The sequence below is a fragment of the Mixophyes fleayi genome, chromosome 7 (assembly GCF_038048845.1).
Source record: "Mixophyes fleayi isolate aMixFle1 chromosome 7, aMixFle1.hap1, whole genome shotgun sequence".
In the NCBI taxonomy this organism is placed as follows: domain Eukaryota; kingdom Metazoa; phylum Chordata; class Amphibia; order Anura; family Limnodynastidae; genus Mixophyes; species Mixophyes fleayi.
In genome coordinates, this window is record NC_134408.1 from 20679423 (window position 1) to 20701789 (window position 22367).

Genomic DNA, 22367 nt, shown 5'->3' on the forward strand with positions numbered 1-22367 from the left:
TCTGCCCCCGGCCAGTCCCATAGTGGGCTACCTTGGGCTGGATCACTGGACCACCTGCATTTTTTTTCCTTTAAAAGTTGAGTCTTGCCCCCCCCCCCCCCCTCCTCCCCCCCCCCCTCCTCCCCCATGGCTAAAATTTGCCAGCCCTCCCCTGCCGGGTGTGTGGGACACACATTTGGGAGTCAAGTCAAGTGGAGGCATCCTGGAGCCCTCAGACTATCCGTGTGCCCTAAGCAGCCGCCTAGTGTGCTTATATGGTAGTGCCAAACATGCACATGACCAGCTTTATTAAACACTTCACAAATGATTCAGTCCTTTTCCAAGACTAGTATTCTTATCATGGCTCTAATTCAGATTCATCTAATTTTCAGTCTCTGGCTGTAGATCCTGCCTCACATCGTTACAGCTGCCAGGGGCACAGAAAATAAAAATAGTATTTACCAGTATTGTGGGTCTTACGCTATGTTTCTAGAAATTATATTATACATATGTAGAGCACCCAAGTTGCTTTAGCAACCCAAATGCAGCATTGTCACCGTTCCATCGCACATTTATATACAATATTTCTTTCTGTATGTAACTGAATGAAGTTGATAGTAGTGTTTCATTGCTGATCTAAATGTAGTCACAGGAAGCAGGTTCTGAACTGTTGAAGCATTGCAATAACATATCTCCCATACTTTGGGTAGGTGGCTTCACGACAGGGGGAGTGGTTATGGCAATATAGGGGCGTGACAATATGGCAATGATTTTGTGCATATGTTTAAAGTCCACTTCATCCAGTTGCAATTTCTTTACCTGAAATGATATTGAGGAATGCTGCTCTCCTAAAATGAATTGATTCAAAAAAAAAAAAAATAGAAAACTGCTCATTTTGGACAAATAAAATACTATCCTGTAATTAATGTTACAAAATAAAATGTCGAGTCCTTGTTTTAGTTATTTTTTTTATTGATAATTACATATATGCATATTCCTTGCCATTTTGTAGTTCAAAAGTAAACTAGAAGCTGTGTTGGAACTGTTAACATCACCGAGATATTCTGTACAACAGTAATATCACTAGTTCCTAGGGAATTGGTAAGCTGCACTCTAGGCTACATCAGTTTGTAATAAAAACACTTTGCATAGAAACAGAAAGATGGTTGCAACAGAGCATTATGGGTACTTTTTATGTAGGCATCTTATTGGCTACAGTCATTGGCCGTGATGTTACAGCCTCTCCAGTGGCCAATAAGAAGCCATAGCTATATACAGCAGGCGTAGTAATACATTCAAGGTGTATCGTGCTTTGTACATTCTGTTTTGCCCCCCTCTTTGTCAGCCCTCCCAGCTAGTATATAAGGCTGGTGGGGCTAGTGTAGAGGGGAGAGTCTGCCGTTTTAAAGACGGAGCTATGTCCAGTTACGTCATGTGACTGATTGGATGGAGCTGTGCTTTAAACTTTTAGAATAAATAAATAAACAAAGCCCCCCCCCTTGAGTCCGATCCAATTTAACAGACCTAAATCTAAAGATACAGAACAATTTATTTGAAACATGTACCAGTTTTCCAGATTGAAAGATTTTCAAGGAAAACAAGAAGCAGCCATTATATACAGTTTTGTCTGGTAATTATATATATATATATATATATATATATATATAGATAGATAGATAGATAGATAGAGGGGCTATTTACTTTTACAAGGTCAACTTGTATTTTAGATTTTTAGACACAATTCATATCTACCTATACATGAATCTCAGTGATTCTGTTTTCTATATAAAACAAAATATCAATAACTTATACATCTTGTTAATAACTATATTGTATATATAATTATGAATGGAAATCTTCATTGCTCCCAATATGTAGAAGGCAATAGTGTTACATTTTCCTTATAAAACGCCCTTTTCCTCGTACATGAAGGAGGAAGGAATAAAGAATAGAGCTGTCGGCATTATGTCCTGATGTGTCTATTGTCGCTGCTCGATGATTCAGGTCTTATAAAAGAAGGATTCCCACAATAGCAGCCAGGAAGATAGAGAAGCCACGTGGGAGAGCTGGAGCCGATGAACCTGCAGGGAAACATGGATGACTTGTTAGATATATATGTGATAGTGTTTGTTATATTATATATCATATAGGAGTTTAATTCTAAATTTATTATATGTGCACTTATCTTCTCCGGTAATTTTTATCAATGTCTTTTTTTTAATAACAGAATGTTATATACAGAAAAGGGCCAAACTGACATTTACTTTCATTTGTGACTGCACTACAAAAATGAGATTTTAGGGTAGATTTATCAAACCATTTATAAAGGAAGAGTTGAGGTGTTGCCCATAGCAACCAATCAGATTCCAGCTATCATTTATCTAGTACATTCTAGAATATGATAGCTTGGATACGATTGGTTGCAATGGGCAACGCCTCCACTTTTTAATTTTCATTCTAGCGTTAGTTTCACAAAACAGCAGTGATATTTTTCTTACTAGGTTGTTGAGCAGTGGCAATAGATGAACTGAGTGTCGTGTAGACATAATCCCGAATTCCACCCTGGAGACCTAAGCCGAGGGTGTCAAGATCAGACTGCTTCTGTGCTTTGATCCACGCGCTGACTACCGGGTTGGATTGTTGGTTCACCAGGTCGACTGTGTTGCTGCCAAGTAAACCTTTCACATCACTGACACTGAGGCCCTGGGGGACAAAATAGTGAGGTAGATGTTAAGACAGGTTGGAGACAAAAGGGGTCATTCATGAAAACCCATGCACAGGAAAAAGGTGCTGTAACTTATGGCAACCAATCAGATCCTAACTCATTTTTCTCTCACTGTTTACAAAATGAAAGCAAACATCTGATTGGTTGGTATGGGCTACAGGTATTTTCTAGGGTACCACTTTTCGTGAACGCCACCTAAAGTGTAAACCAGCTATACAAAGACACTGACCATCATTACCTTGAATTATCACCCTCTTTGTTGAGCAAAAGTGGTTATCTGCATATGATATACAGATCTATATACAAGGGATGTAACTACCAAGGTAGTATGGGTAACCTCTGCTACAGGGCCCGGCCAATCAATGCTCCTTAGCTTCCGGGCCCTGTGAAGCTCCCACCTATGCTGCTGAAGGGCCCTGCACCCTTTTGCATTGTCCGTGGTCAGCTGGGAACTTGGATAGTGTGACTGCCGACACTGCACGGTATTTATAAGCCCCATGTGTATGTCCCATACACAAGAGAGAATATTATGAAATGTGAAAGTTGCATTTTAAATATAAAATGTACTTAAATATAAAAGACAAATACAACATGCAAATAAAACATAAAATTACATTAAACAACATCTGTTGCTTTCCCTTCTATCTTGCAGCAGTCCAATTGGAAATGTCAATTAGGTAATGAAAGTAGCCTATGGTGACTTGGTAGTGATTTAAGTGCTATGAGTTGGAGGGGTCTGTCAGCCAATCAGGAATGGATAGATAGTGCTGCTAATATTGTCACCATCATCATTGTCTCATAAAAGGCATGTCATATTGCGTCACAATTACATGAATGTTCCTTTACTGTACGCAGCCTCCTATCTGTTCAGCAGCTCCAGGAGTATACTGATAGTTTAATTGTCTGCTGACTAAAATTGACTCTTGGGTGGGGCAGGGACAAGAAATTATAAATGTTCTCTGTTCAGCGCTGCGTACTATGATGTAGTTGTATAAATAAATGGTAATAAATAGTGTCACTCTTTTAGTGGTTTCACTTCTCCCTGACCCCCCCTCACTGAATAATGGCCACACTATAGATTTCAGTTTTACTGTCGAGAACTAAAGTAGCTGAGATTGGGACTGTGGGGCCTGGCCGCTACCCGGATACCCTAAATCTTTTATTTTCCAGTGTGGTCTGGATTTAGTCTGTGTGTGGGGGGAACGAACAGGGTCTCCTGACTTTAATGCTGGTACGGCAGCAACTACAGTATATTTTAGGCAATTAGGCATTCAGCCCAGCTACCCAACACCTGGTGCCTGTATTAATAGCACAAGCCCCAGACATTCGTGGTGGCCCAAGCCAATATCTTGCTTGGGACCCCATGGGGTCTCCATCCAGCTCTGTATGTACCCTACCCAAACCCCTGCTGTACCACTACTCACCATCACTGAAGATGGATTTAACTTTATAAAGGTTCCAATGTCCATATTGGGATTCTTGGCAGCAAGGGATTTGAGGTCCGCGACTGGTGCCCCACCTGTTGATTGACACCAGGTGAAAGAGGAGTTAGGAAAACAGTTGATTGATTGTGGTTTACATTTATCCAGCAACATCTCGTTGTGTATTGTTCATACCGCTCTGTTACTCACCCAGATAAGGCTTTATCAGGCTGTAATAGGCTGTTTGGTTCGCCACTCCCTGATAGGATAATTTGGCTTTAGCATACATGGAATCCTTCACCGTCTGGTTGCAAGCCGATATATCCAGAGGCTTGGCTTCACTGTGTGGGTTTGATGGATGTATGAAAAGTAATTGGTGAGAGTTAGATAGATTCATCACAAAGATCCATTACTAAAGCGGTAAACATTTTTATTCACCCTTTTAATAGCAACTTAATTGAGCTCATTCATACAAATTAAAGTGGTGTAAAACTCAGTAAATACTTGTGTTATTTACGTTTAATTAATGTCTGCATAGATTAGTGTCTTGTATATTTTTTCACCATCTGGTGTATTTTTGCCTCTTTTTTGCATAAGTGAAACTTTTTTATCTAAATTTTGTAATTTTCTGAGTTTTAACAAGAGGAAAAATACCATCTCCCCAATAAACCAGGGAATGCAGACAAGGAGAGGAACATGCTACGAAAAGCAATAATAATATCCTTTTAATGCACATGATCGTAGCCACCTGCAGGATGAACTAACAAATTTGGACCTGATTCATGTCCGAACACAACTTGTACGTAAGTCGTGTGTTTAAAAAGAACACTGAACATGATCATCTTTCTGTCCGTGTTCAAATCCAAACGTATCTACGTTTCAGTTGGAAACTGGGTGGAAGTACACACTGTCTAAATAGTACTTGTCATACTAATAATATCAACAACTCTTTACTGTACAATCATTCAAATAAATATATATATTTTAAATATAAATTTATTTTTAACATTAATTATAGAAATAAAGTTGATTTCATTACGTACAATGGTTTTAATTGTATAACTGTGTTGAATATAATTGTTCTATGACAGCCAGTGGAACGCACACATGTCATTTTTAAATCACTCAGTCAACACTATCAGTCGGCATTTACACCTGCCCTGTAGTTGGTGTGTAGCAAGTGTAAAAGGTACGACTGACAACAAGTACACTCATTGCAAACACAGGAGTAGAATAATCCACATTTGTGCCGGAACGCCCTTATTGTACCTGACGTCCGCTAGTCCACCCCATTCCCTCCCCGTTCCACCTCTTCAGTAGTAGGCAGCTGTAAGTGTCCAAGACAGAGCTTTATCGTCTTCCCTCCTCCAAGAGCCACCACCTCCCCTCAAATCTCTTTCACTGTCAAAAACACCACTATTTCCTCGGTCACACTTGACTACACCTTCTGCTTTATTCCTCACATCCAGTCTCGGACCCAGTCCGGTTGCCTGCACATTCAAAATATTGCTACACCTTCACGTTACCAAACAGGCAACCAAACCTCTTGCATTCTCTCATCATCTCCTGCCTCAACTACTGCAATCTCCATCTATTCCTCTCACCCATCTATCACCGCTTAAATCCATCCTAAATGGCAAAACTGATCTTCCTCTATAGCCACTCCGCGTCTATCACACCTCTCTGCAAATTCCACACTGCCTCCTCATACTCCTGAACCCAATTCCAATTACTCACCTACAGAGCTCTCAACAACACCACTCCTTCATGCATCTTGAAATACTGTCCCTCGCTCCCTCTTCAACCTACTTCTGACCTGCATCTCGCTTGGTCTCTGATAACCACCTCTCACTCCCGCCGACATTGGAATTCCCAACCAACCCTCATCTGATTCTCCCCAATCTTTAAATGCTCTATTAGAGCTTACTCTACTTACTCTACTGCCACCATTATTACCCACACTCAAGCACACTCACAACTGTACTATTCTCCACTCTGAGTCCCACTCACTCCTCTTGTTTTAGCCGTGTACTCTTCCAATTAGTTTGTAAGCTCTCTCATGAGCAGGGGTCCTCCTAACCCTTTGTTTTCATGACTGCATTTATTTTGTCTACCTTGTGTGCCCTGCTTTCGCCACAAATAGGACATGAAACAATTCTAATCCCATGCATTCATGTGTTCAACTTTGTTCTGCAGGAGCCACTGACCTGATAGCACTTGGGGTGATGAGCGCTAGCTGGGCACTAGTCAGGAGACAGATATAGTTACTTCCAATGATGTTTAGTGCAGAGCCATTTAATGGATTACCCAAACTAGTAAATTTCCCAATGTAAAGTGCGGCCTGAAAAAGGAGACAGCAGAGAAGGGAAAGCAGTGAATGTAGAGTTAAAACATGGTATGGACAATTCAAGGCTACACAAGGGCTACCATTAGAATTGAACAGATGTTTTGCATTGGTTCAAGTTTTTGCCAGATTTGATTTAATTATACACTGGGTTTCACAGTTGGTTTATACAGCATGTCGATGTATAGTGATATAATATCATAATGGCGACTTGTGTTCCTATTGGTGGCAGTTGTGTTTATGCCCACGAGCGCCTCAATGGCAATTTTAAAATCTCTGGCATTGTACCTCTTTGGTAAGTTAGCTCTCAATTTAAAAACACATATGTATGGCCCAAATATATGGGACTCTCATTGTTTAGAGTAGGACCACCCTATTAGCAAAATCACCGTGGAGTGGTGGGTGGCTTCAACATACATTTGCAAATGTGTGCAACTAAGACTTTTGCATTTTTATCTACAGTAGAAATAGCATATCTGTTGCTGGCTATAGCAGTGTGCTGGGGGTATTTGTCTGTGTTTGTTCCTTTTAGGATAACCCCATCCTTTCATGCACCTGATATAGCCTATAAATTGATTTGAGCAACTTCCATTTTCTTTATTGTATCTACTTGTCACAGGTGGATCCAGGTCTTTCACATACCATTGCATCTGTAGGTCCCACAGCCAATAAACTCCCCAGGGTGTCCACTGAAGTTATATTCCACTTATTGATGTCATTTGGACCACACATGAAGATGATGGCTCCAAGGTTGGGTATAACCGATTCTGGGTAACCTCCAGGATAAAGCTAGGTAACAATAAACAATCTATAATTATTACAGGGTGAAATGCATTTGTTTACTCAATAACATATTGTCAATTGTAAAGATTAATTAGAAAATTATAAAAAAAAACACAAGATTCGAATGAAAAGCTAACAATGGATGAGCATGGATAGATAATAGAATAAGCGGAAATCATCAAGTCAGAAGTAATTGTGTTGATGATTAATACTTCTGAGATGCAAACAAAGCTGAAAGCTGGTGTCATCGTCCCGGTGTCCATAAACTCAACAAGGATCAGCAAGCACAGGCAATACAGAATAGGATGGATATTTAAAATCAGTTTGCAAGTATTGTTCAGTAGGTGTACGTCTGGATGTGTGTCGTTCTTCCTACACCATGATTTTAAAATCAGCAATTGGCTCAATATAGTGAATTGATTTTAACTATACATCCTGTGTTCTGTTAGGCATGCATGCTGAATCTTGCAATACATCCAGGTTTGAGGGCTTGGCGTGACTGGTTTTCTGTTACATATCCTGTGAGAAGAAATTGCCTACATGAACCAGGCCCCATCCCATCGTAACATTGGCAACCCTTATTCAACTAGTGGCAAATGGAGGAATGAAAGAGCTTAGTGGAAGTAAGGGGAGAAACAGGTCATTGGACAGTCAGCATAAAGCTGTTTGATAAGTGACAGGACAACCCTAGAAAGAGATCTGGATATATGAACTCACCTGGTCAAGCCTATTCTTCAGGACATTCAGCTGCTCATTTGTGAATGGTTTATTACCCAGCACCTCCAAGTAGTTAATCAGAGTTTGGTTATCTAAACAGGCATCTAAATCTACAGCGTTGTATTCCATTGGGAGAAGGTCATTATTAACATTGTCAGCTGTGATCTGCATGCCACTAGGACAACCTATAACACAAGATTTCTGGTTTAGAACATATGTTTATATAAAGCCTGCACCGCTCATCATCCTGTCAGATAAAGGGCCAGTCATTCTGCCTAAAATTACTAAAATAATTGGTTATCTAAAATTAACCAATGATATGTATGACTTTCATCAAACTTAATTGTTGAGTGAGGAAGGGGCCACACCCCAAAAGTTGAGTTTGTATCCCAGCCACTCTGGAGCAAATCAGGAAGGATTGCACACTTACCTGTGTGCGGCCTTTGATATGTCTACTTGCATTGAATTAAGACCTCTAGAAGTGGTCTGTGCTTTAAACTGCACTAGCTGAAAACAGTGGTCCGTGTACAAGACAGTATATGGGTTTTCATCTGCTATGAATTTCAGGTGTGTCTCCCTCTGACTGCTGACTGGAAGGCTTCATTTTATAAGCGCTCATCTGTCCTGCACTCATTGCCAGTGATAGTGTTATATGTTAGCTTCCTGGTTCATGTTTCTGTATACTGTTTTAATTTGACCTTACATCAATGAGTTCCTGGCTCTGCATTCAACAGTCTCCTGGTTCCTGATGCCTGGTTGTACAATTTACAGTCTGCTGGTTCCTCATATCTGGCTTTGCATATGGATGTGGAAACATTTTGAAATAAAGTCTATCATGTGATGCTTGTACACTGACCACTGTTTGCAGCTAGTGCAGGTCAAAGCACAGACCACCTCTAGAAGTCTTAATTTAATGCAAGTAGGCATTCAATGCAATGGACAGTATTAAAGCATAATTAATTTCTGAAAAAAATAGCTGTGCCTGTCATAGATTCTAGTAACTCGCAATTTCTGTACATTGCACGGTATAATCAAGAAATTGGCTGTTGAGGAACGTGTGCAATGTCTGCTGACTGCATTACCACTTGTAAGTAAGTCTTTTGTATGACTATGCAGTTTTTGAGTAAGAACTGTTTCAGAAAATTGGAAACGAGTTATTAAATGGCTATAAATTTTGAAAGTAAAATATGGATTAATTAAATGAAAAAGATGTTTATTAAATAAATTAATTTATTTTATTTCTGCGCAGCTGAGTGCAATAATTTTCTTACTGTTCTTTTTTTTAACCCTAAAGTTTCTTGTTCTGAAGAAGCGCAAGCGAGAGGTTCATAGGAATATAGATATTGAATAAGCCTCTTATTTATCATACTCACTAGAGGCCCGTCGAGATCTGGTGGGAGAAATATTCGTCACAATGGAGGCAAACTGATTCCTTGTCAGAGCAGAATTTTGTATAGATTCCTGCATCCAAGTTTTAAGAGAAACCTATCAAGGAAATATATTAAAGGTACATGAATCCTTGGAAACATCAGTGCAACAATGTTAATAAATGACAATATTCATATACAGTGTATGATCATGAGAGCCTGTTGCTCCAGAAAAAGGATGTGATAAAATAAAGCACACACATCATTTATAAAGTGGCATTGTCAGGATGTTTATCTTATCAAGTGATTGTGATCTTTTATTTTGATAACGGTGCTACTAGCCCAATGAAGAGGTGATCCGTCCTCAAAACGCGTAGTGCAGGTGGTGCTGGTATCTGGCTGGCCGATATCAAGGGGATGTTTAGGGGGAGCAGCCAAAAGTGTTCATACGCTGATGTACTGGCCACTTAGCTGAGTCATTTTATTTAATTTGCATTAAAGAAATTGATCTAGGGAAGCAATTTAATTTCTTACGGCAGCACACTCCGGACGTGATATGATCAAGCAGAGCCTGCGCTGTGCGGTCTGTCGGGAGTGGATAGTTGATGGGTGTTCATGATACTAACATCCGCAGGGACTGCTGTAGCTGCTGAAGATCTGTGGTAAGCGGTCTTTTTATATTGCATGGGCTTTTGATATATTAGGGAAGATAGTGCTGATTATTGTTTTTATATACATATTGGCATCTTGTGTTGTGTTCTGTTGCGGAAGCATTTTTCAGATTGCTGAGTAACCTATTTCTGTGCTTTCCGCGTTTCAGTGCACGGGGAAAGCCTACAAAAGCTAGTACCAATGCATAGCATGGGTGAAATGTTTGTGTTTTCTGTATGGTTTTACCAGAGGTTTGACTAGCCTTAAACACACATGTAAAACCTCAGTGGGTATGTGAGCTAATGTCTAGAACAAATGTTATGGCTCAATTAATTTATAGCCTTGGCCACTTCCATAATAACCTCACCTATTTCATAACAAAATATTCTCTAACCCTCACCTACTGGGGACCTGGTCAGTAACATTAACTGTGTCTGGACTATAAGACCTCACAATATGTAACCAGCAATGTTCATTCATACACAACCATAAACAAGTTTTGACAGTCATTTGGTGCTTACACTGGGAATTTTTGTCAAGATGTCCTTGTTTAAAATTCCACTTATTCCTCCAATGGAATTTAGTTTGCTTTTCGTCCAGGTAGAGGGAGCCCTTTAAATCAAAACATATGAGATTAGATAAAACAGAACTGATGTTTTCTATTCCTCATACAGATACGATTTATTCACCTGGATTCTTTACAACTATGGAGAGATATTTTTGCTCTGCAAGAATTCTTTTTTTTGCCTTAAGAATACATCGATGACTTTATAATATTCTTTCTTTTCTAATGAGCGATAATAAACAAACAGAGAGATGTAGAATTTCAACGGGTCGTTTACAAGCATGCACTTTTATGATGTCACCTGCCTATTACAGGTAAGTGCACAGATCTCTGGGTCAGGATGATAAATATCTGTAGTGGTTGGGTGGGATGAGGTTGGAGAATCGGGGGCGCTCCTTTCTCAGTGCAGATTCGGTACACTCATACCCCTACTTTCCACCAATCATCATCATCAGCACCAGTTATTTATATAGCGCCACTAATTCCGCATCGCTGTACAGAGAACTCACTCACATCAGTCCCTGCTCCATAGGAGCTTACAATCTAAATTCCCTAACATACATACACACACACTGACAGAGAGAGACTAGGGTCAATTTGCTAGCAGCCAATTAACCTATCAGTTTGTTTTTGGAATGTGGGAGGAAACCGGAGCACCCGGAGGAAACCCATGTAAACACGGGGAGAACATACAAACTCCACACTGATAAGGCCATGGTCGGGAATTGAACTCATGACCCCAGTGCTGTGAGGCAGAAGTGCTAACCACTGAGCCACCATGCTGCACCAGTGTGCAAGAACAAGATTTCATTTGCTGGGTGAGATTTACATCAGATAAACAGGGCAGAGAAGGTCCATTTAAGGGAGTGTGTCATCTGCATTTTTCTCCATGCAAAATTACTTTCCACCCCCGTGTCTCCTTCTATATTAATAATGGGACATTAGAAGTCAAGCAGTATTTTATAAGAAAAATGTGAATGAATGAAGAGGGTGGAACTAAAGTTGTAACAGGACAGATGGCTGTGTGTTGGGTGATTGCGCATTGTGAGGATACTGTATGGTATTTTGGGATGACTAGGAGGCTAGAGAGGATGTAGATGTATTCTAAGGGCATGTGGGGTCCCTTTCTTTAATGAAATGTATTGTTTTAACTTTTAAGGGTAATGTTTGGCCCTTTTGAAGGTTAGAGGGCCATATGTGTTGCCCATTTTTTCCCTAATCTAAAAGCCATACTGATATACGGATAAGTTCATGTATATTGTTTTTATATATATCATATTAGTAATCAGGTGTTGCAATACTTACCCAAACACTGAGTTTCCTGATGTGATAGCCTTTTGTATGGAGTCCTGTTGGTCAGCAGTGAAGGATTTACACTGCGATAACTGAGTGAGTAGATTACCAGTGGAATTATTAATGTACGATGAGTTTAGGTCACAGGCCAGCTGTCCTAGAACTTGGATGTTGTCACCCGTAAGAGAGTAGCCGGTCACGTTCTGTAACACCAACATCACCGATTAGTGTGGACAGAGACAACTGATTTATTACTCGGCCTAGATCAGGTCTGGACAACCCGCGAACTCCAGGTGTTGTGAAACTACAAGTCCCAGCATACCCTGCCATCTATTCTGCTGGCTATTGGCTAGCAAAGCATGCTGGGGCTTGTAGTTTCACAACACCTGGAGAGCCTCAGGTCGTCGAGGCCTGGCCGAGGTCTATCAAACAAAGCTACTGAAGCCTACCTATAAATAAACACCGCAAGATCACTTCATTTCCTACTTTTGAAAAGTGCTTTATTTAAACAGTCACTGTAAACGTATTTTTTTCCCTGCTGTGTGTTTTTGCCAAGTATAGCAGTAAATAATGTAAAGTGTGATTCTGTGAAGAAATTTTTGATGTTTATTAATACCATTCTGCTGGGGAAAAGCCTAAGTTTGTAAAAACAACTTGCAAATAAACTGTATTTTTCTTTTATTAAAGACATATTGCTTTATCATTCAATTCCTTCAAGAACATCCCTCAAAAAGCTGCCATGTAAGTAACGTTTCCCAGAAGTCCGTTCTCCTGAACAGGAATAGCTGATTGGATTAGGATATCCCAGCGCTGACTAGGTTGTCCCAGGAAGTAAGCTGCCCACAAGACGCTCACAACCTACCCTGGAATGACATTGTCGTCCAGGCACCGAACCCTCACATCCTGCTCTTTCCTCCAACCAATCACGATAAATTTTGTGTCAGTGGCTTTCCTACCCCTGTAAACTTTATTTCACATTTCAATCACAACATCAGATATTGACTCTGCAAATACAGTTCATTACTGACATTTGGGAAAACAGTTTGAAAATGAATTTGCATGTGGCTGTCTATACTGTCACCACGGGGTTTACTTACCATACAGGAGAGGGACTGTGCCAGGAGATCGGCGCGCCGTTTGGAATCCTTTGGCAGGATGCTGACGTTTGCCATGCCAACATTGGTAAAGAAATCTTTACAGCTGCCAGCTGAATAATTTGAGGCGCTGCAGTTGCAGACAAATCACAGGTCAGACATAAACCATGACCAAAACACATACACACAAGGGCGTACCCACGGTAACTGGCAGCGTGACCCCTTATACACAGAACACATAGCTCGGTTCCCGATTATCCCATTCAGTTCCCCTTTCAGAGCTTGATTTGCATAACTGAAGCTGAATTCACATAATTTATTTTTTTTCCTCCTTCCCTCAGTTCATTTGTATTTGCTGATGAAATGACAATAACTCTGACCTTCCCTATCCCTTTATTTACACCTCTATAATCCCTTCTGGTCATCCGTACTACTACTCACACCCTTCCTCCTTTGGATCACTCCTAACCGGCTCTCCCCTCTATTCACATTGGATATTCCTATCCCATTTTCCTTTATCCTCTCCTGACCATCTCACCCCCCCCCCCCCACCCCTAATCGGTCCCAACTTGGCCTTTATATTCCTACAGTCCTAATTAGACCTCTGTCTTCTTAATAACAAGGCATTTGAAAAGTGACAATATTTATAGAGCAGATAAACTTACTTAAGAAACAGAAACACTTCCTTGGGGTATGTGTCTAGATCGGTCGGGTAACCATCCTTGGTTATTTGCCTGGTCAGACAGTTCACCTGAGAACAGATTTAGGGAGACAATCAGCATGATGTGGATTATGTTCTATAAAGAGGAAATATTGCAGGATAGAGGTTTAACAGTCTGGGCTACTCATCTGCTAATGGTCTACAACAGTACGGTCCAAGTACTTACATGGAGAGGCTCACACACACGCACACACACTACTCTCACGGAATGTCCGGGAAACTCCTTAATTTTTGGGAGCTCTCCCGGACTCCCGGGAGAGCAGGGCAACCTCCCGAATCCTGCCCACTTCGTTGGTGAAGAGGGTGGGGGCGAGGCTAATCACGCCATCCTGCCTGTGCCCCCTACTATAATAGGCCAAAATTGGTATTGTATAGCAGGGCGCCACGTCCTTAAAACACGGCCAACTTTGGACATCTCCCGGAGATGTGATCTCCAAAGTTGGCAAGTGTGATATATACTAATACACAGATTTACCGTCCGTGTTGTAGGCTTGAAAACCAGCTAAGTACAATCAAAGCTGCTCTTTGTTTTTAAACGGAGACCAAATCCAAAATGTAAAATACGGATTTTTACGACTCTATGGCTAATCTCAACATTTGCAATTACATTGTCTCTGATGAAAGTGATTTGCTCTGATGTTATTAAAGGAGTTCTGCAGTCTATTTATTTTTATTTATTATAATTTATCCCATATTCTCTACCCAACTAAAACTGTGCAGGTCATTTTACAGAGATGATCCCGTATTGTTTTCTGGTTTAGCTCCACTTTATGGTTATTTGGTGAAATTCCTATCTGATATTTTAAAGACACTGGTGTTATTTTATGCGAGTAGTGACGGATCTACTTATATACACAGAATAGTTGCTGCCAGTGTTGATAGAAGGTGATACACGGGGAGAATGGCTATCTGTGTCCTGACGTCAGACCTTTAGTGTAAAACTGGCAGCTATACGGTTACTTGTGTTGTACTGATCTCCCTAATCTCCAGCAATAACACTTATATTACAGGAGCCGGGTCATCTGTCTAACTCACCTGGTCTTCACTCAGTAACGCATTCTGTGTCTTCATAGCCTTCGCCAGATTCTTCATCTGATCCTTATTAATCTTACTGGGGGTACCACAGGTAAAACCTTGCAGGACTGATGCAGAAAGCCTAAACAAATGGAGATAGTATAGGTCATTTACAAACTGCGGGAGTGCAGGACAGCAGGGTGAATGCTCCCTTTACAGCCAATGGGGAGGCCCAATTACAAAATCATTTAAAGGACCCCCATACAAGCATCAAAATTATAGCCAACAACAAGTTATAGATGACATCATGCTCCTTTTACTGATATAAATTGTATATTTTACTGATATGATATATACATATATATATATATATATATATATATATATATATTATAAGGCATCAAGGAATTTCATGATACTATAAAAGTACCTGGTTCCAGGTTGCTGCATGGAGCCAAACTAGGCCTATCATCATCAGCTACGTATATAGCCCCACTAATTATGCAGCGCTGTACAGAGAACTCACTCCCTGCCCCGTCGGAGTTTACAGTCTAAAATTCTCTCTACACACACACACACAGTGACAGACTAGGGTCAATTTGATAGCAGCCAATTAACCTATCAGTATATTTTTGGAGTGTGGGAGGAAAACGGAGCACCCAGAGGAAACCCACGCAAACATGTGGTGAACATACAAGCTCTACACAGATAAGGCCATGGTCAGGAATCAAACTCATGACCCCAGTGCTGTGAGGCAGAAGTGCTAACCACTGAGCCACCATGCATCTAGTATAGAGTTTGTTCTGTAAGTAAAGTTATGTTTGTCATTCTGGCATTGCTGAGGTTTGTCCCAACACGGCCACCATAGTGACAGATATTATCCTTGATGACCAGTAATGGCAGAGGTTGACCAAGATAGGGATATAGTTGATTACTGTTTATACAGGTTTTTATATCCATAATACTTTACATATATGGGATAATGCACACCCTACTGTAAATTATATGGATATTAGACACAATCAGGGACTTTTGTGCCCCTATAAAATTTTGAGTCTGCAGTTAGCGTATTTATATAGGTCACAGACATTTCAAGGTGACTTCTAATATCTGTATAACTTGCAGTATGAGGTGTGTGATTCATTATAATACACCTTGTCCTAATGAACGCTGCAGCAATGACAGTTCATATCACAGATATTATTTACATGATTTTATATATACATTAACTTCACTTGTGTAATAGAAAGGTATATTCAACTGTGCAATAAACAAGGTAACAAATTAGCAGTATTTCTTTTTTTCGCTTTTGCTTTCAATGGGTCCTGTCTATTGACAGATACATAGTGGCATCAGAAATGTCCTTTAAACAATGTACTTGTTTAAGAAGATACAATGTAATATTGTAAAAGACTCAGCATTTTGAATTGAAGACACTTACTGTGAGTAACTGGATGTGGAGGACACAACGTCATCGAAAAACATGGAAGCCTGAAAGGAATAAATAACACAGTGATTCCTGAACGATTGCTGAACCCGAATACAACATAATTTAAAATTGCTGATGTTGTTTGTTTGGAATTGGTGTTGTTTTGCACCTAATTTCAATATTAATAAATGAGCCCTTTAGTTTAAAACAAAATTTTGAGTGAACTATAGTGGGATAGTGATTGAAATGTATTATTTAAAATGTCCCAAGGTTTGATTATGATCCTGGTGGTTCAGGTGGATAATTAACTTCCAGCTATTGACTGTTTGCAAAGCTGGATAAAAACCCGATGGGTCTTATCATTCACAATATCCTCTGCTGAAACCGGGACACTGCCAGAGAAACGCGTCAGCGCTGTTATATTGGTCTGAGAATATTTGTTACCTTTTTATATTAGGACGCGGTCATTTGAAACGGCAAGAACTACCTTTATGGGTAAATACACCCAGCTGCTGCAACTTGGAAATACACTGTATTGTTAGTGGGAATTGGAGAACACCATTCGGATTTCGGCTTGGTAATAAACCACTTTGAGATAACAGAGACCACTTTGAGAGGTCTCATCTCTATAACAAGGAGTGCGGATATATTTCACACTATTCATATGTTTGATTTCATGTTGGTGAATTGAATAATTTGTTTGATCATAAAAGTCCTGCATTGAAATTTTGGTGGAGTCACTAGAGGTGGCTCTAACCTAGTGCCCAGCTCGAGTCTCTTAATAACTGTTTCCCCGAAATCTCCTGTACGGAATTCAGTGTTGTACAACAGTGTTGGGAAACCTGCGGCTTTCTAGCCTGAGGCAGGGCATCCTGAGACTTGTAGTTCCCCACCAGTTGAGAGCCACAGGTTATCTAAGGCTAGTGTAGAACTGAAAAATAAGGATATACCAAGCTGGGATTTTTGTATGTGCGTGTGAAATAGGAGGAATAGTTAATACTCTATTTAGTGTACATAATAATAATGAATATGTATCATACCTGATCTGCGCTCCATGATTTGCTGTTGACGTCTTGTAGAACCGGCTTTTCTGAATTAAAGTTTAGTAGGGATTTGGGTATAAAACTAACCAGGTTGCCAGGGACATTTTTCACAATGTAAGATGGAGTAGAATTTATAGCAGTAATCTAGAGAGGGAAATAGAAGATGCAAGTTTAAAATGTGAATGAGAGTAAATTCACGGTCTTTACACTTTTTTTTAAATGTTATTCTCAAGTTCAATAGTTTTTTTGGGGGGTGTTTTGTCATTTAGCCGTCCATACACTCATTCAGTGTCCTGTTTGTCTCTCAGTTATCACCCCATCCCCCCCCCAACCACACACCTTGGGCCGGTCGCTGACAGGGAGGGGCAGCTTCCGACAGCTTTGTAGCTGATCCTCCATGTTGGTTATGGGCTGGGGCGGAGCACAGTTGCGCTACGTCCCCACAGACGGTTTCCTTGGGTGTGTTGGTCATGATGGAGCGTGAAGCACAAAAATAATCTAAACCTCTTTTTCTCTGCGCTACACCTCCCATTTCCTCCGACTCACGGACAAAACACCTGAGTAAGAATTCTGTGTGGATGCAGCCTGGCAAACAGTTTATTTAAGTAATTGTTAATTACCCACTCAGCAAATTTACTGACAGAATAAGAGTGAACTCCAGGCCACTGATTTTGTGAACCCCTAACTCACTCTACCTGGGCCCACTTTTGATGTTAATGTTGCTTTAACTTTCAGTACTGGCCAAATTTTGTTAATAAATAATATTAATAATAATAGTAATAATAACAATAAGCATAATAATGTATCAGTATAAAGTAATAAACTTCAGTACATTGGTATAAAAATGTCAGTGTTTAAAAGAAAAAAAAGTTGATAAGTCTGACAATTAGATGCACTGAGTGTACAGACGAATGTATTGAGAATTCTGGAGAGACACAGAGTGCCTCATGCCTCATGTAGAGTTGAACGCAATATCCGTCTAAAGCACAGACGGAAAATAAGTCACATTTTCCAGGGGTGTGTTGAGCTGGACGCCACTAAGCTGATCACTACTAGTTCATAGCTTAGGCATACTTGCCAACCTTATGTTGGGCCGGGTCCAGGAGATCCTGAAGGGCATAAGGGGTGTATGGGCGGAGGGAGCGGGGCTTCATGATTTGCGCCATTTCGCCCCCCCCCCGGTGACGTAATGCCCAAAATTACGTGAATCACGAAGCCCCGCCGCCTCCGCCCGTATATGCCGGCTCTAATTTAGTGAAGTGGGCAGATGCGGGAAAATCGCCAGCTCTCCTGGAATCCTGGGAGACCTACCCGAAATGCGGTAGTCTCCCGGACATTCCAGGAGAGTTGGCATGTATGAGCTTACACCAGTGCTTGAGCAAATTTCCCGTCTCCTGACAGGTGCGTCTGCGTCTGAGTCTCGGTCTATATAAGACGCAGTTGCTCCAACACACCTTTACATGTTCGCTCCCTCCCCCCCAGGCCGCACGTTAATCATATGCACGCCCATAAGTCAAATGCGTTAATACGCAGTATACCGCACTGTACACAAGTCCGCAGAAATGAGCAGGTCAAAAAACTTCCCCTCGTTTCTTCACTATTATTATATTCCTGATAATAGTATAACGTTTATGAAACAAGTAAACAAGCCCATTACAGTATTATTAATAATAAGAACATTTTAATAATGGCTACAGAGGTGATTTTCAGTCTCTGCGATCAATTGCTTAAGAAAACACATTGAGATTTTACACAATTTGTATGTGCAGTTTCCAGAGTCATCATTAAATGTTGTGGAGGAGATTCATTTCCTGAAGATCATACAAGACACTGAAACTGGGTGATTGACGGAGATCCCTGCACTAAAAAAATAATCTGTGTAACCTACTTCTAGGGGTATATTTACTAAACTGCGGGTTTGAAAAAGTGGAGATGTTGCCTATAGCAACCACTCAGATTCTAGCTGTCATTTTGTAGAGTGCACTAAATAAATGACAGCCAGAATCTGATTGGTTGCTATAGGCAACATCTCCCCTTTTTCAAACCCGCAGTTTACTAAACCTAGCCCCTAGGCTGTAAGGACAAATTAATGGTGTTGCATGGGCATATTTATACAGAGATTACTTTTTAATAGGTCAATAACCCTTAAATCTATGCACTTGTAATTTTTCAAACTTATGTTAGTAACTAATAGGCTTTTAATAGAGCGGAACTGAGCCCGAATTTTTTTGATAACAGTCATGCTTTCTTCTGGAAGTCCATTTTAATTAGGTTCAAAATACAGAGTTGTCTGCACTCTACATCTTTGCTGACAGGGCACTTTCCTTTTAAATGGCCCAAGACAACAACTCTAGCTATGGGATGGACTTTCACAGAAATATGTCAGTGATCATTGAGTAACTTCTGAATATATTTTTCCAGGTTGTGACCACTTCTATGGTCTATGTCCCATTTACCTTCTTTCCTCTAGCTCATGGTCTTACTTGGACCATAGAGCAGATGAGCCCTGATAATTAGGAATGTACCTACCTGTTTGACAAACGCATCCTGCAGAGCGGGGGGTGCGCTGGACAGATTGTTGACAAACTGAGCGTTCTTCGTTGCATTTAATAGTATTTGGGGATCCAGATCTTGCAGCTTCTTGCTCGGCAGTCCACTCACTAAGCTGCCAAGGTTCTCCAGGTTCTTAATCTACCGTAGGAGGAGAATAAATTGCTTTTGACATGGTAGCAAAAAAATACTAAGAAAATGGATTTCTACACTTTATACATGTTTCACCTGGAAATTGGACTGTAATAGTTTGTTCATTATAGCTCTGGACTGCCCCTTGGTCCAGCCATTGATATTACTGAGCGATGAAAGACTGGATTCCAAGTCCTTGTTGCTGATGCTGTTAATCTGTGATGGGGAGAGACCCACGGCCGATTGGCCCAGATTAATAATGGTGTCAGACGAGAAGTTGTTGAGTTTGCTGACCAGTGACGTTGCCACCTGTGGACAAACAACAAAACGTGGTAAGATCAAACTGTGCCACGACTTGAAATTGGACTAACCTTGGGGAAAGTGGACACATAGGTATCGTAGGTGAAGTAGAAGAGATGTCTGTTCTTTTAAATATATTATCAGGTAGCTGTAGGCACGTGCACCGCCTGTTATCTTAAAATATATAAACCCCTCATGCTATACAGAAAAAAAACCTTATCAGTTTAACTAAAGATGCTTGACATTGCAATATATATATATATATATATATATAATGTGGGAAAGTACACCATTCACAGGAATAGGACACAGGTATGCTGAACCATTTAGCTGTTTATTAGCAGTTGTCAGGATGGTAAAACAGCTCCATTGCTGGTACAGTAATCATTTCCAGTAACACTACACGGAAAATCCCCACCACCTACATCTGGCTAGACATAACTTTCCTGTCTGCAAGCCGGCCACTTACTGGCATCGGTGGTCCCACCCACACATACAGTGTCTTTATCCTCCAGCACTACAATAAATCACAGCAAACCAATCACACCCATGTGGAACTAACTGTGTTCCTACCTGTTCCCTTATAGTGGAACTGTGGAAAATATCCCTCTTTGCCACTAAATATATACACAGTATATATATATATATATATATATATATCTATATATATATATATATATATATATATATATATATATATATCCATATATATATATATAATTTCTTTATACAGTATAAGCAAATAGCCCACTGTACATAAGCCCATTACACATGATTACAGACTATGATTTAAAGAGATGCAGACTGTGGATCAGTAGTCATATCTTCTTGCAGGATACTCATGACTGTACATCTTTCTCCTAAATACTTGTGAGGCCTATTGTGTGTCAGGAAGAACTTTATATCACTGTAACAGGTAGAGATGGAGGATACTCAGGAGTGCCTAAAATCAACCTTTATTCCATTTATTTAATGCTAAACGGTCAGATAACAATTTTCTTTAATTATAGCTAGTAAAATCTAATAGAGGATAACCGGTCACCAGCTAAGGCTTTCAGGATTGGTGCTATTGTGTTTAGGTGAAGTTATTGAATACATCCTAATTTTACTTCCTCTGTTATGTTAGTTTATTATACAATAAATATATTAAAGTTGGATTTAATGCCATCTGGAGTTGCCCTGATCTCTACCTGCCATCTTATTCCTTCATTGGTATGCATCTATGCCACAAGTACAAGAGTTGCCTAGGTACCAATTGCCTGATTGCCTCTCCCTTCCATCGGTCCTTCTCTGCAGATATATAATGTTGGCATAACAGGCGTCTTTCTCAAACACAACATTACCTGAACTTCCTCCGATGTTGGGTTAGAAGCTGCTTGTCCCGAAGATGCATTAAAACACTGCTGGTTTATTTTCTTACTCACAGCCAAAGCTTCATTTGCGTTTAACTTCTTTAAAGCAGAGGGCTTGAGATAACAGAAGAAAGTAACAGGGACGCTGGAAAACATGGCATGAAAACAATGGATTTAGTGATCCACCAGTGGTTTATCTCATCTATAAAACTCAACAAAACTTACATTTTTGGAGAATACCTTTACCCTTTTTCACTTAATAACTTGTAATAATAAATATACTTTTTACACTTGACAGGTACATTTAGCTATGTACATATACTGTATATATATGGAAGATAGATACTGCCGTAAAATAAGACAACTGGGCATTATTTGTAAGACATTACAAGTTACAAAAATGTTATCCTGTATAAAGTAATTTAATAATGGTATGTATATACTTTATTACCACATATACTATTTATTCTAGTTTTGATTTTCAATACCTTACTCTGTACATGCAGATGGATTAGGGTTACACCAGGATTGTACATGTCCGTGTAATGAACCCACGCATTTTGCTTTCGGATAATTCACTACAAGTCCAGAGATCTGGATTTTCAGGCTCTGCACCAAACAACTGGATAACTATAGGCTCCTGCACTTCATGGTGAAGCTATAACTTGACGCAAGCAGCAACGGAGATAATTGTTCATTCCGGTTTGTTTACCATACCAGACGGATAAGATTTTGGTTGAGTATGGCCAGCCCACATACACTCAAAAATGGTCGGTCAAACTGCCCAATTATAATCCCACCACATGGGGAAATCTTAATTAACCTGAATGATTGAATGCTCTATTTCCACAGATAATTTAATGAAACTCCTTATATCTCTATATTTA

At 40.1% G+C, this 22367-nt stretch overlaps 1 protein-coding gene across 1 annotated transcript; it reads right to left on the reverse strand.

Annotated features, from left to right (window-relative positions):
• Window positions 1-983: 983 nt before the first annotated feature.
• Window positions 984-19917, reverse strand: MSLN (mesothelin). The gene is made up of 17 exons (XM_075181318.1): window positions 19909-19917; window positions 19676-19837; window positions 17144-17290; window positions 16116-16165; window positions 14696-14816; window positions 13605-13690; window positions 12943-13069; window positions 11858-12048; window positions 10509-10599; window positions 9343-9454; window positions 7970-8154; window positions 7112-7258; window positions 6333-6466; window positions 4336-4466; window positions 4129-4223; window positions 2478-2682; window positions 984-2060 (listed from the first exon to the last, which is right to left on the reverse strand). The coding sequence occupies exons 1-17, from the start codon at window positions 19915-19917 to the stop codon at window positions 1987-1989; spliced, it is 2067 nt and encodes a 688-aa protein (XP_075037419.1). The 3' UTR covers window positions 984-1986.
• Between the last annotated feature and the right edge of the window lie 2450 nt (window positions 19918-22367).